Below are 14248 nucleotides of genomic sequence, written 5' to 3'. Positions count from 1 at the left end.
AATGCAGAGGGAAACCTGTCCTCACCCTGACGTCGGGGAAGTTTGCCTTAAATCTCTGGACCTAATTTTCCACGTCTATCCAGTGACGCAAGCTGATACGGTTCTTTTCTGAGTTCTCTGAAAATATCACATTCATACAAGAAGGCAATCAAGGGCTTTTCAGTCTCTTAGGATTTGAGTCTGAAAAATAACTTGTCATAATGTTAAACAATGGAAAGGAACCTAAGAAATCAGCCAGCCCTGATTTTACAGATGATGCTGACAGGCCAGCTGGGGCCCAAGTCCAGCTGGGGGCAGAACCAGGACTCACACTCCCGGCTCCGGACAACAGATGGATGCTTATTCCCCTGCAACTTGCTAAACCGACTTAAGCACCTTTCCATTTCTTTCTTTCATCTTGTTCCTCTCCTCTCCTCAGGAGCACAGGGCTAAAACATCTCTTGCTCTTTTCCAGTTGCCACAACAGGAAGTGGTCCCCCTCAGGGCAATTTCATGTAGAAGTGATTGAGGATTTATGGGGGTGGAGGGCAGGGAGTTAAAGCTAATGGTTAACCTGCTACCAAGACAAAAAGGGCTAATGGCTGGCTAGCTTGGTGTGGGAGCTTGGGGGAGGGGAGGCTCAGGGGTTGCTAAGGAAGGAGAGGGTGGAAGGAGCAGCTTTGGGCAGTCCCACAGAAGGGAGGCTGTGAACCCCTGAGGGTATCTGGCACTGGCAGAGGACAGTGAGTCTCAGACACCGAGAAACGCCCATGGTCAGCAGCCCATAGACTGGTCACTGCGTTTGTGGCTACTCTATCACCATGTGCCTGCCAGCGCGCCTACCAGATTCATCTCTTACCTCCCAGACAAGGCATTTTGCACAGTGAATATGTAATTTTCGAGTAAGCAGAAAGGTGACTTTGGGTATTGACAATACTATTTTACTGAAAATCTGGAGTTGCACAGATAGTTCTTTAGAACATAAAGCTAAATGGATTTATACTTCATTACATTCAGCATTTGCAAGAGGCAGTACAAAAATGTGTTCTGCTTCTACATGATAGAAATTGCACATAATATCATGTTTTAAACAGTATTCTATTATCTAATTCCACGAGAGTCATCTTACTCAGAAAGTCCAGTGTTTCCCACAATAAGAGGAAAACATGCCGTTATGTGAGCAGTGGAGTTTCATCCTCTTAAATCATTTTAGTTAGTGATAGTGGGAAGGTGTAGGGACAATCCTTACATCGCAGAAGTAGCAGAAGAAAAAGTTACAGGACTGTTCTGAATTCATCAAAAATGAAATTGGGCACATGTGCTTCGGCAACCTAAAAGGAGAAAAGGGCTTATATTATTCATAGTGTTGTCATTCAGAGCAAATCCTCACTCCTCATGTGGAACCTGAACTGAGACACCCCTCAGAGCAGGGTGAGCCACAGCCTGCTCTGATTCGGCACTGGACTCACTGCCTCTGTACCTGGTGTCGTCTGTCCTAATTTCTCGGCACTACTACCATCTCAGGAGGGCTGCCCAGCTCCCCCCTTCCTCCAAATCTGCGTTCCTAAAGGCACTCTGATTAGGAAGCACTAAGAAGTAACATCTCTAGGAAGAACAGGAAGTCTGGCAAGTGACCGAGCCAGCGGGGGAAGAGGAGGGAGGCCCAGGAGGGCACCCCCTTGCCTGTTCGCAGAGGAAGCCCCGAGGGGCAGACTGGGTGGAATACAGAGCTAGGTACCCTTCACGTGCTGGAAGTGGATACTTTGTAAGAGCAATGTTTGTTTTCTGATTATAAAGGTATCACCTAACTAGAGAAAATTTAGCAAATGCAGGAGTATAAAAAATATATTCCTGGCTGGTGTGGCTCAGTGGATTGAGTGCCAGCCTGCAAACTAAAAGGTCGACAGATTTCAGCCAGGGCACAAGCCTGGGTTGTGGTCAGGTCCCCGTAAGGGCTGTGCAAGAGGCAAGTGATCAATATTTCTCTCCCTCTCTCTCCCTCCCCCCTCTTTTAAAATAAATAAAATACATTGTTTTTAAAGACTCTGATCTCAATCCTTTAGAAAAAACTAATTTTGCATTGAATTCTTCCAGGTCACTCACACACACACACACACACACACACACACAATTAGGAACTGATCTTGTGTCCTTTACCGCTGCTAAATCTCATATTATGAACATCCTTGCACACATACTGTGGTGAGCCAAGGTGCATACTCCTAGCGGTGGTATTGCTGGGATCAGGGAAGTAAATTATGAAACATTTTTTAAGGTAGATAAAGCCCAGTTTCCCTTTCCCGGGGAAGGGGGAGTCAGTTTGCACTCCCACTGACTGGACCAAGTACCGTCTCTCCAACCTTCCAAGTGCTACTGACCCGACATTTAACTTCTTACCAATTTGTATGGTGGAAATAGTAATCTTACTGATATTTTGACTTTGACCTTGAATAGAGGTCAGATTGTGCATCTTTACAAATGCCTATTGGCCATTTATATTTCTTTTCCTAAAAACTGCCTGCTAATATCCTTTGCCCTTTTCCTGTTGGGATTGGGTTGTTTTTTTCTTTCTTATTGGTGTGAAGAGCACACTGTATGTCAAGGAAACTGGTCTCTGTTAATCCTTTTTCCAATTTTTAAATTAAGAGACATTTAACAGCACTGTTGAATTACATTTAACATTTATAAGAGGTCAAATCTCTAAATCGTTTTCTTTATGGTTTTCTCCCTTGGTGTTTTACATGGGAAGTTAAAAGAGCTGATACATTAATTTTAGCCAAATATCTGCTCATTTATTTGTTTCATTTTTCAAATTAACTCTGTTGTTTATTTTGTTTGAAACATGGGAGATGTGAAGAGACTTGTTATGTTTCAACCACATAATAAACTAACTTTCTCAGTGCTATTGACTGAAATACCCCTCCTCCCCTAGTTTGAGGGCTACTTTTCCTTATACAAATTGCATGTGCTAGAATTTGTTTCTAGGCTGCACATTCTAGTCTACCGATCCATCTATTTTACACTAGTACCATGCTATTTTGATTTTTATATAGTCTTATATTTTCATATTTGGTACAGTATGTTTTATTCTTTTTTCCACATCTTACTTTAGTCCAAGTCCTATGAAATTTCTAAAACAATTTTTTCCCTAAGTTAAAAACAGTGTCTGTGATTTTAGTTATAATTGCAAGTAAATCTATAAACTAGAAAGTACTGATACCTCTATGATATGAGTCTCCTCACTCAGAATTCTACATGGACTTCGAAGTTTTGTATTTTAAAATTCTGTAGTTTTTTTTCTAAGTTGTTCTTCATATTCCTTCAAGAAGTTGTTCTTGGCTGTATTATTTCTTTGTAAGTTCTGTGAATAGTAGCTTTTCTGCATTATATTTTTGAATTGGTTATAGAATTGGATTTACTTATCCACTGTTGACACAGTCAGCTTTTCTGAACTCTTAATCACTTTTCACAGACTGGTGGATATTCAAGGCAGACAATTAGATCCTCAGTAGAGAGATTTGTCTTCTTCCCACCCGGCGTACTTATTTTACTGTCTCACCCGTGTACCACAGCTGCAGCCCTGCCTTTAATGAGAACACCACTTGTCTCACTATTCAGTATGGCAGGGCCAGTTAACTTTTAAGCCGTTTTTGGTGTTTGTTATAAAAAAGGATCTTTGATGCCTAACCTACTAAGTTTTAAGAATCAGAATGGCTTTTCAGCATCTATCAAAAATCTTTCATATTTTAATACCAAGCTCCCCACCTTGAGCTAAAATTCACCCAAATGGAATTACTAGTGAGGAAGAGGAAAAAAAATTCTCAAAAGGTAAAAAGTAGTGTGTCATTTCTAGAAACGGCGGTTGTATACAATGTTAGCCACGGCGTGAATTTAATCAGGTTACTCTGCAGAGGAAAGAGCACAACGGCCACTGAGGGAATTCTCTCCCGGTGCACACGCCTCACCTCCTGAACTGGCTGAGTTGCTGGCCGAAGGAGGGTGGGGTAGACAGCGAGAAGGGAGGGAAGTTGCCTTCAACTCTGTCTTCCTGAAAAGCAGGTAACATGGGGGGGGGCAGATTTCGGAGGTGTGGGCAGAGCACTGGCGAGGGCACAGGCCTCCCCGGAAGTGCACTGCTGGACCTCACTCCCTGTGAGTCCGGGGCCACTCTTAGCACCGTCTTTTCACCAAAAGGGCACTAAAAGTGTTCTTTTCTTATCACTTACCCTCCTGGGTAGCTTTGTGTATCGCACATAATCCTCCAGGAACAGAAGGGCACCCACAACATCTGCAGGCATTTCGGGTACCTTCTGGCTGTGACAGAGAACAGTCAGGATCAGTTCACTGCTTTGCACGTGGGAGACCCTGAGCCGACACACTGAAACACTGCACCAGTGGAGTCAAAGAAGAAACAAATCTACAGAACATCCTCTCGACTCCTGTCAGGTCATTATCCTGCTCACCTACCCTCGGAGCAGAAGCAGGATAACACCTGAACTTCTCTGGTTTACATGGACCTTTGCAATGCGGCCCCGGCCGTCTGTCCGGACTCATCTCTGTGCCCCCTCGGCACTTCGCGGTTCGAAGGCCGGCAGGTCCCTGGACAGGCCAGAGTTTCCCGTGCCCTCCAGACTCTGCAGCTACACTTGCTCTGCGGGCTGATCTGAGAGTAAACTTCCAGACACCTTTCCAGCCCCGACGCGGGCACCTCCTCCTCTGACGTCCTCCCTGGCTCCTGTGGGCAGATGGCTCTTTTCTTTGCTCTCAGGACACTTGGTGTCTTCCACCAACCCTCTGAAATTTTCAGTCCTCTGTGTGCTGGTTTTTTTAGGGTGTGGGTCATGTCTTCATTGTTTTGTCTCCAGTACCTGGGACTGTGCCTGGACCATTACTGTATATTTGAGGGTGTCAAACAAACACACCATCTCCCAGTTTTCTGGATGGATCCTACTCACGCGCTCATTCATACCACTATGTCGCCAAGCACTCCCTGGAGCTGAGAATGCAGCCGAGTGCACGGCAGGCTTCTCGTGGTGCTCACGTTCTCAATCAAAATGAGTTTTTAGGGGAAAACTAAGTTCTAATTTATATACAGAGTGGCATTTTCAAAATAACAAAGAATTTTGGATGGTCCTGGATTACTAATATACTTCTCTGATGATTCTGTTTTGCTTTTGAAAAGAATGCTTAAGGCCTGGCTGAGCAGCTCAGTTAGAGCGTCGTCCCGATGGGCCAGTGTTCAATCCCTGATCAGGGCACACACAAGAGTCACATAATGAAACCATAAACAAGTGGAACAACAAATCAACATTTCCCCACTCCTCTCGTCTTAAAAAATCAATACACAATGATTTTAAAAAATATTAAAAAAGAACATTTAGGATGGTTGCACCTGGTAAGTTCCCACAGTTCTCAATCTCTCCGTGTGTGGCCAGGGCTCGATCTGTACTTGCTCTGCTTGGGACCAGGGAAGGACGGTGCCTCCGTTCATCTCGGGTTCCTGCGTCACTCCACTCGGCCGAGTCAGAACCCCTGAGCTGCAGCTGGACTCCTGTGTCCCGCAGACCTCGCTCACGGCTGCGAGGAACATGCTGGGCCGGAGCCACACCCACCCTCTGCAGTCACTAGTGAACGAGAGTTCGCCAACTCTTCAAGACAGCGCACTGTGGTTGGGCGTGGCCAGCGTGGAGGTGACTGGAAACGACCACCCTGCACCACTTGAACCCAGTCCTCGGCCTCCTCTCCCCAAGGTTCTGGACGAGAGGCATCCGATTTTAGGGGCCTACTGCTCTCCTTTTCAATTGACCTTATTTTGTGATTGTTACAATTTCATTATTGAGACTTCCCCATCTTTTCAAGCTCTCTTCTCTTTTTTGATTGTTAAAAAATTGGCCCTTTGAAGCAAGACTGACCATATGTCCTAGAAAAACAACCAGTGCTTGCTGTTCTAACTAGTAACTAAGATGGGGAAGAGCTGGTCTGACTGAGGCTCGTGGGAAAAAGATGCCAGGATTTAAAAAGGACATAAAGTCACCATGAGCCACGGCACACACGGACGTAGAGCTCCTCCTGTTGTCATTTTAGGTGCACTGCGCTCGACAGCGTAACAACCCTCCCTCCAACGGGGCAGCATTTGGAATCTGGGTACAAGTTTGGGAGAACACGCTAAGATGGGCAGCAGCAAACCAGAACCCCAGAGGCGGCCACCAGTGCGGCGAGCAGCCAGAGAAGGAGAAGACCCAGGGCAGCAGGTGAGTGACCGACTGAGGCGATGCTGCAGAGGGAGGAGGCTGCACTCACGCTGTCCAATCTCAAAGGGTGGAAGGAAGCCCAGCGAATGCCATTTCCAGAGAGGCGGGATGACACGTCCCGTTTATCGTGACTGGGAACTTTGCGGTGGTGAGAACGTCTCCACCGGTGTACTGGGTTGCCTTGGGTGGTCACCAGGGCTTCACCAATGGGCGAGACCCAGCAGAGACTGGATGACTGCCTGCCAGGGACACCTGAGAGCTGATTCAGGCCCTCGGTGGCAGGTAAACAAAATGGTCCCTGAAATCAAACCCAACCAGCTGAGGCCCAGAAGCCCAGCCTCGCTCTTTGTTACGTTGACAAAAGTGACCAGGTGGTTTTCTTCTGGATTTGGAATGTGTAACATAACAGAGGCTTTAGTTAGTCAGGCTGACCCTTTAGGGTAACAGACAAGGGGGCTCAGGATCCAACATCTCATGCAATTAAGTTTTTTTTCTATCTCAGAAAAGCCACATTTGCAGGGTTGGGGGCAAGAACGAAAGGCTTACAAGCTTGGTATTAAGTAGAAACTTCATGACACACCAGGAGCCGGGCTGTGTCCAGGGTCTGGCAAAGACGCCCCTGCATCCCCCTGACTGGGTGTGAGCTGCCCCCTGGTTGTGACCCCAGGGAGTGGAGGAGGGCCCCGCACAGGCTCACTGAGGTCTGAGCACAGCACCCCCACTGGCAGAGGAGGGGCCTGCACTTTCTTCCCCAAACTAATCTTGGTCACAACTCACTCACACAGAATCACTGTGAGTGCACCAGGAGGCTCTATGGGAGGCAGCGACACTACGGGAGGGGCCCACCTTGAATTCCTCCGAAGAAGGAGATGTGCCCAGACCTGCTTTACAGGGCGGGGCAGGCAGCCAATCCCCATCTCTCCTAGGCTGACAAGGGGAATTCAGCCCACAACGTTGGCAGCCCGTCCTGTAACCCCAATTCCACGCACTCCTGGCTGGCCCTGCGTACCTGGTGCACTGCTCCACTGTGGAGCGGATAAACTGGCCGATCAGCGCCAGGAACTGCTCCGTGTACCGGGAGTGAAACTGCTTCAGCAGGGTGAGCAGTCCCAGGACGAGCGGCGGCCAGTCCACGGGGTCGGCGGGTTTTCGGCAGACCATCCCTGCAAGGCAACACAGGTCATGGTCACACCACCAGGCCAGGCACTTCACTTTGGTGGTGCTCGTTCAGGGCGAACGTTCCCGAGGGTCAGCATGTTTGCAGCCCCACCATGACTGGCACGTGGTGACCCGGAAGGAATCACAACTCTGGACTGCCCTGTGAAGCAGGCCTCAGGGAGTCAACACAATAAAATGACCACTCTTTTTATAATCACCAACACTCTGTCCTTTGGAGTATACAACTGAGGCAACTGTAGAAAAATGTAAAGGTATAAAAAATGTAAACGAGAGAGTAAAAACACCTGTAAGTGACTTCTATTAGTGGTAGCATGACATGTGAGATAAGATACCCAAAACTACTCCACTGTCCTAAATGAAAACAACTAAAATGCTGGATAAAATATCTAGCAAGCATTTCGAAACTCCATGTTCAATGTCACACAAGAGGAGAATGTGCAGTGGTGGAGACAGTGGGAGGTGGAAATCTGGGCAGTGCGCTGGGCACCAAGGCCAGGTTTCCCGCTGAGGATCTCTGCCCAAGGCCAGAGAGCCTCTCATCAGTTTTCACGTGTCTTCAAGCGCGAAGCGCCCCTGCTACTCTCCCTGCTGTACTGTTCCTTCTCCACACACACAGTGGGCACGTGACCCCTGTTGGAAGAACAGGACACGAACCAAAAGAAGTTCCTTTGACACCATAATCAGCTGCCTGAACAGTAGAGAAAGGAGGGAGGCCAAGGTCCCACACATTTTGCAAGTTCAATAATTAACCACTGGAAATTAAGGTGGACCGCAGTTGGCTGATATTAAATTCACGGTCCCCATATCAGGCAAGGGGCTTTACATTTCAGAGGTTTAAAGACGTGGATTTTATAAACATGCATTTAGTTAAGAGCTCATGGGACATAGCATTCTATATAAAGAGCTGTGCTGTTAGTTATTAATCTATTGATATTGCTACTTATAGCAAAGAATAAATGTCATACCGTACCTAGGTTTTTGTTGTACTGAAGTTTTGGCAACTGCGCGATCAGAAACAGAAAGTTGATGATTGGGAAGTAGGGTAAGCGCTTGGTTGTTATGTAGATCTGGAAAGAGAAAGGTAAGAAAATGGGTGTTTTCCCACATTACACAATACCACAGAAAATGCATAACAGAAGAAAAGCTTCCATCCAATTTCAGTTTGCTTTTCAGACCCCCTAAACCGAGGATGGTCCCGTTACCTTGCTGCCTTCAGCTTTATTTACCACCACTGGACCCCACCCCCACAAACCTAACTACTGTATGACAATGAGCCCTTCGGGAAAGGAACGTTTTGTTGAGAGATTAGCAGTGACTTCTGCTGCTCCCCACAATACTCTGAATGTTACTAAGGAAGGGAGGGAAAAGGGTGATGAGCAAGAGTGTGGGGCAGAAGGCAAACGCAGTGGCCAAGGCAAAGATGGAGGGAAGGGCAGAAGGAGGGAGGGAGGAGGGAGGGTGGCAGAAAGAAGGGAAGCTCTGTGTAGCAGCAAGGGGCAGTATATAAGGAGAAAGCGAGATGTCTCCTTTGACAGATGCTCTCTCCTGGGCAAGGTCACAGAGCAGTCTCCCTCCCAGTTTACCGGGCAGGAAGTAATCAGGGCACACCTGGCCACCTCCCTCCTCCTCTCCAGCCTGGGCACAGGGTGGTGTCCTGGCCAGGAGCAGGGCTCTGCCGGGCTCTGCCCTAGCCGGCGAGGAGCCCCAGGAAGGGATGCACCCCTGAGCCCAGGCCCCTCCCCAGCTAGGGCACGTTTCACAGAGTCCCTGTGAGTCTCGGTGAGAACACCCACGGTCGGTACACATTTTACAGACTTTCCAAAGGTAATGCAGGGTCTGGATTAACACCCTATAATCAAAGTCATCAGAACACAAACATTCATAGGAAGAGGTTTTGCCATCAGATGAGATCTGATAGTGACTTGTTAAAACACTTCCATTCTTAGAGGATTCTGGAGATCAGAATCGCTGGAAAGAGTGTGTAGCTCAGGATTATACTTGTGAGGACTGTCAGCCCTGAAGGCAAACATCTTCAGGTGGGAAGCATCAAAGCCACCATTCCGATGCAATTCAAGTATCAAATCCCAGAGAAACTTAAAACTAATCTCTTACAGACAGAGCACCTTTTGCTTTTTAAGGAGCTGGACAAACACTGTATCATTGGATTTCCACAGCCAGGGTCAGGTGGGGAAGGTGTGACCACACCCTCCTATTACGTAAGGGAAAGAGGAGCTCAGAAGGGCAGGGACTTGAGTGAACGGAGCCTCTGGGATCAAACCCAGGTTCTCCCAGCATTTCAGCGAAGTGATTGGCTGCCGGGCCAAATCACCTTTTTGGACCCCACGCTCCCCCACCGCACCATCAGATATTTTAGTCATCAACCTTATTCAGTGGGTTGTGAATGCCGGCTGCCTCCAGATAGGCTGTGATTTCATATAAGAGTGTGTTATCTTCTTTGGGGTAAGGAAGGGAAGGGTCCTGGTAGTGGGCTTCGATGTCTGCGAGGAGAGCCCTAGGTGGAAGAAAAGCAAAACAGGGGTAAGTGTTAGAGATTAACTACATTTATACGACAGTTAATACGGACTAGGATGTAATCTTCCAGGGCCTCAGTTTCCTCATCTGGAAAATGAGGGCTTGGCCTTCTAATTCTCAGTTGCCATGCCTGTTATTGGGTATGTGTGAAAAATTTAACCTCGGATGACTTTATCTTCTGGAGATAAACCCAGATCAAGTGCTCTGACCACTCAAGTTTTATGAATCGAATGAACTGTTTTCAATACCTACTTTGTCAGAGACTCCGATTCAGCGACCTAGAAGTATGCACTATTTACCTTTAAGTAGACGGCCAGGGATGAGAGCGCATTGCTGGGGAGGCGGAGGATGTGACCGCACCCCTGGATGTGTGCCCAGCGCCGCTCCTAGTGGTATTAACACACTCCCAATCGCCCACAGGATGGTCAGTGACTCGGTCCAGTGGGGAGTCAAGTGTGGACTCTGGTTACACAGTTGACCCTTGAACAACATGGAACTTAGGATCACCGACCCCCTGAGCAACTGAAAATCATGTGTAACTCTTGATCCCCCAAAACTTAAATACTAATGGCCTATGCTGACCAGAAGCCTTACCAATAACATACACAGTTGCTTAACACGTTTCATATGTATTATACATGTTATTCTTAAAGGGAAAGAAAAGAAAGTGTTAAGAAAATCCTAAGAGAAAGAACATGTACAGTATTTACTGAAAAAAAAAAGTGCATCTCAGTGGACCCACATAGTGCAAACCCACGCTGTTTAAGGTCAACTGTAACTGCTTTCTCTGTCTGTGCAAGTACCTAGCACAGTGTCTGGTTTGTATTAAATGATCAGTATATGTTGGCTGAATAAATGAATCCATCAAAAAAAGAAAAGAGAGAGACAAACACATACGCACCAAGGGACAATACTGAGGAAACGCGGATTTGATTATCCATGGGAAGGAAGCCCATGATCCAGAGCCTTCTGACCCAACCAGACCCTGAAAGAGCAGGTGCTAAAGGCTCCGGGGTGCCGACTGAGAATGAACGAGGCTGGCCCACAGCTGGCGCTTTCAAACGCTGGCACTTACTTATTGAGATTCTCTAGGGCGGCTGCCAGATGTTTGGAGTCAAATCGACAAGAATAATTTAATTCATTGGCAATCTGTTTTCTCAGAATCTGCATCTGCCCAACCTGGGAACAAGCAAGAGAAAGAGCAGGTAGGACGGGTCAGTGTTTCGAAGTGACGGAAGGAGGCACGAGCCAAGATGCCACTTTCTCGGTGGAGCCTCGCACCGTCCTACAAGGACACTGCAGGGCCGCTTGCCCAGGCTCCGAGGTCAAGAGCCACCTCACCCACACGGGGCACCAGGCAATGGTCGTTCAAGGAGCATCGACCTCAAATAGCCCCGAAGTCTGGTATTTCACAAAGAGACTCATTCGTGGTCAGTGCTTTATGTGTTAAAGGTGTCTGTTTCAGAGTTCTGGTTTTGATATTTTGGAATAAAACTCCAAGATTAGTAGCTACCAGGATCAGCTCCACCTCCTTCACTGGTCCTAAAATGGGCTTTTTCAAGACTTAAGGGTGCCATTTCCCTCTGATACTCTAAGATGTGGTGGACAGAAGTCTTCCGCATCACTCGGGAATGAAGATCATGTCATAATCTGGGTTAAAAAATAACCCACATAAAATCTACCGAGGAGGCCCCTCTAACAGTGTGAACCCCTAACCCTGGGTCCTTGTCCTCGCCTGTGCACCTTGAACCCCTCCTGGAACCTGGTGGAGCACATGTGCACGGCCTCAGAGTAACTTTTGTGTGTGCACAAAATAAAACACAAAGGACCGTGGGAGCCAGTTGTAACAAAATGTAACTATCAGACATTTAAAAGAACAGATCTGTGACAGAGAGTTACACTAACACGGCTGATGGATCACTGATGCCCACGTGGCGGTGGGCATAAACGGTACCCGGAGATGCCTATGCCAGGTGGCAGCAAACCGTTTGGGACTGTGGTCTGAGACAGGTCCAGCTTGTTCCCATAAACTTGTCCCCATCACAAAAACAACAGTACACTCTAACTAACTTCCTGTGCCAGGAGATTTTTTTATTTTCTAGTCTAGAACAGGTATCCCTAAAAGATTAGCAGTGGGAAGGGGGGACAGGAAAGGAGGCCGTTTTATAATGCCAGCAACAGTAAGGTGGGAATGAACACATTTCCTCTGAGTTATTGGGAGCAAAGAGCGATCAAGGGAAACAGACTGGTTTGGTCGCCCCGTCCTGTGGGGCTCAGTTGGTCGGAGCATTATCCAGTGAACCAAAAGGCTGCAGGTTTGATCCCTGGTCAGGGCACATACCTAGGTTGGTCCCTGGCTGGTACAGGTTAGAGAGGCCACTGACTGACGTTTCTCTCCCTCCCCTCCTCTCTCTCCCCCTTAAAATCAATACGTATGTCCCCTCTGGTGAGGATTAAAGAGAGAGAGAGAGAGACCTCTATGAACAAAGAAAAGGTATTACTTACATAAATGGTACTTTTAACAGTTAAGTGTTAAATGATCTCAAACATATTACTTTTGCCCACTATTCTTACCAGACTATTACTCTACTTATGTGAGGAAAATAAAAGTCAATGTGAAAAAATTCTGTTTCTAAGAAACTTCCTGTTAATACAAAAATATCATTATTTAAAAATCAGAACAGAGCAAGGCCAAGAACACTGTGGGTTCTCTTAGGCTCCTCAAAAACGGACCTCCGACCTTGCATCTGGTCCATGTAATTCTTTGTTTAATTCGGGACACTCTGTGTCAGGATTCCCTCACAAGTATCAATCTACAACTGGAAACAGAAATCCAGCCAGTTTAACACAACTTGTGCTTATTTAAAGCTCAGTGACTGTTGGCGCCCGACACTTTCTCCCCGTGCTCACTCACTCCAGGCGGCCACGGGGCCTGGGAGCCTGGCTCCTCTGTTGTTTGCTTAGAGAAACTCAGGCGATCACTTCCTTCACGATTTCTCTCAAGTTGCACCGACCAATACAGCAGCCACTAGCCACACGTGGTCGTTTATTTAAACCGACTAAAATGAAATAGATTTAAAGGCCCGGTCCCTGGCTCCCCCTCTCCCCAAGCCACGCTGCAAGGGCTCAGCATCAGCACGTGGTTAGGGGCCATGTTCACTACTGAACGGCACAGGTTACTTCCCAAATGACAAATCTGTCCTTGGGGACCTGACTGGAAATCCCTGACTGAGATACAACACTTGGCTACTAATGAATCACCAGCAATGAAAAAGAACAGTGGTCTGGAACACCCACTGGCTTCAAACGACCTGGCAACCAAGCGGACAACTTCCAAGCCTCGTCCAAGGCCACCTGCCGAGGGGAGAGCCAGGTCTGTCCGACCTCAGGGCATTCTTCACTCCGCCCTGAAGGCTTCCCAGCAACTAGAGGCTTGGCCTCACTGGCTCTCACTGCCCGGCAATCACCTGGTGAGGGACCATCGGACCCATGTAACAGGACACCTGGCAGAGCCCAAGGCTCCTTGTGTTACCTATTCTAAGTTTCCAAATTAAACACACAACCCATAAACAACTCACTGAAATTATGGGAAACAAATTGTGAATTTGGCCAAGACAACGAGTCCTGTCTTCAATGAGCAACTTCTATAACTGGGAACAAGAGAAGGTAGCTTTTGTGAGTTCCTGTGGCCTTCTAGACTTTTCCTTTGCTATGTGGTTGTTTTAACCCGGAACCAGTTTTGCACCAGGAAATCTAGCAGGATGTCAGCAGGTTTTCTGAGGAGGCCACTGGTGTTTCCTTTAACTGTGTCACCCAACAGCTGATTATGCTTCGGACATAACAGGTGTTCCATGAAGGGCTGTTGGATGTCTCGGGTCATCACGGGATGACAGGAGGGCACGCAGAGGGTTCGAAGGGTCCCTGGGAGCCGCGGTGGCAGTGTCAAGGCAGGAGAGTGGAGGAGTGGGTTCCACAGTAAAGCTAATCTCCGTCCAGCAAAGTAATGTCCTCATCTCACCTTACCGCGCGCCCCAAAGACCCAGGGCCCTGGGCCTGGTGCAGGGAGGACCTGTGCCCCAGACAGCCTGGCTTTCCCATCTGTGCACACACAGACAGTCTGTGACCTTGTCTGTGAGGACCGATAGTTACCGAGGCAGGACACTTCCCGTGTCCTGTGCAGAAGCACCTCTTGCTAAAAGGCATTTTAGAAATAAACAGACTCCTTGAGCAACAGGAAAACAATAGGCCAATGAAAAGCACAGTCAACAACAGCCCTAGAGGGGAAGCTAAAGAAATGAATGAGCTGT

The 14248-nt window shown here is 47.6% G+C and overlaps 1 protein-coding gene across 2 annotated transcripts in view; it reads right to left on the bottom strand.

Annotated features, from left to right (window-relative positions):
* Positions 1 to 898: 898 nt before the first annotated feature.
* The window catches only part of WASHC5 (WASH complex subunit 5), a 49631-nt gene continuing 36281 nt past the window's right edge, over positions 899 to 14248 (bottom strand). The window contains exons 24-29 of one of the 2 annotated variants that reach the window (XM_037166746.2): positions 11017 to 11120; positions 9792 to 9921; positions 8380 to 8476; positions 7240 to 7393; positions 4206 to 4293; positions 899 to 1310 (exon numbers count right to left, since the gene is read on the bottom strand). In XM_037166746.2, coding sequence (XP_037022641.1) covers positions 1254 to 1310; positions 4206 to 4293; positions 7240 to 7393; positions 8380 to 8476; positions 9792 to 9921; positions 11017 to 11120 — 630 coding nt within the window. In that variant the 3' untranslated portion in view covers positions 899 to 1253. The remainder of the gene's footprint in view (positions 1311 to 4205; positions 4294 to 7239; positions 7394 to 8379; positions 8477 to 9791; positions 9922 to 11016; positions 11121 to 14248) is intronic. The other variant, XM_037166744.2, reaches the window with a different exon arrangement.

The sequence above is a fragment of the Artibeus jamaicensis genome, unplaced genomic scaffold (genome assembly GCF_021234435.1).
Source record: "Artibeus jamaicensis isolate MK-2021 breed Jamaican fruit bat unplaced genomic scaffold, CSHL_Jam_final scaffold_916, whole genome shotgun sequence".
In the NCBI taxonomy this organism is placed as follows: Eukaryota; Metazoa; Chordata; class Mammalia; order Chiroptera; family Phyllostomidae; genus Artibeus; species Artibeus jamaicensis.
This window is presented reverse-complemented; position numbering and strand designations above follow the sequence as displayed.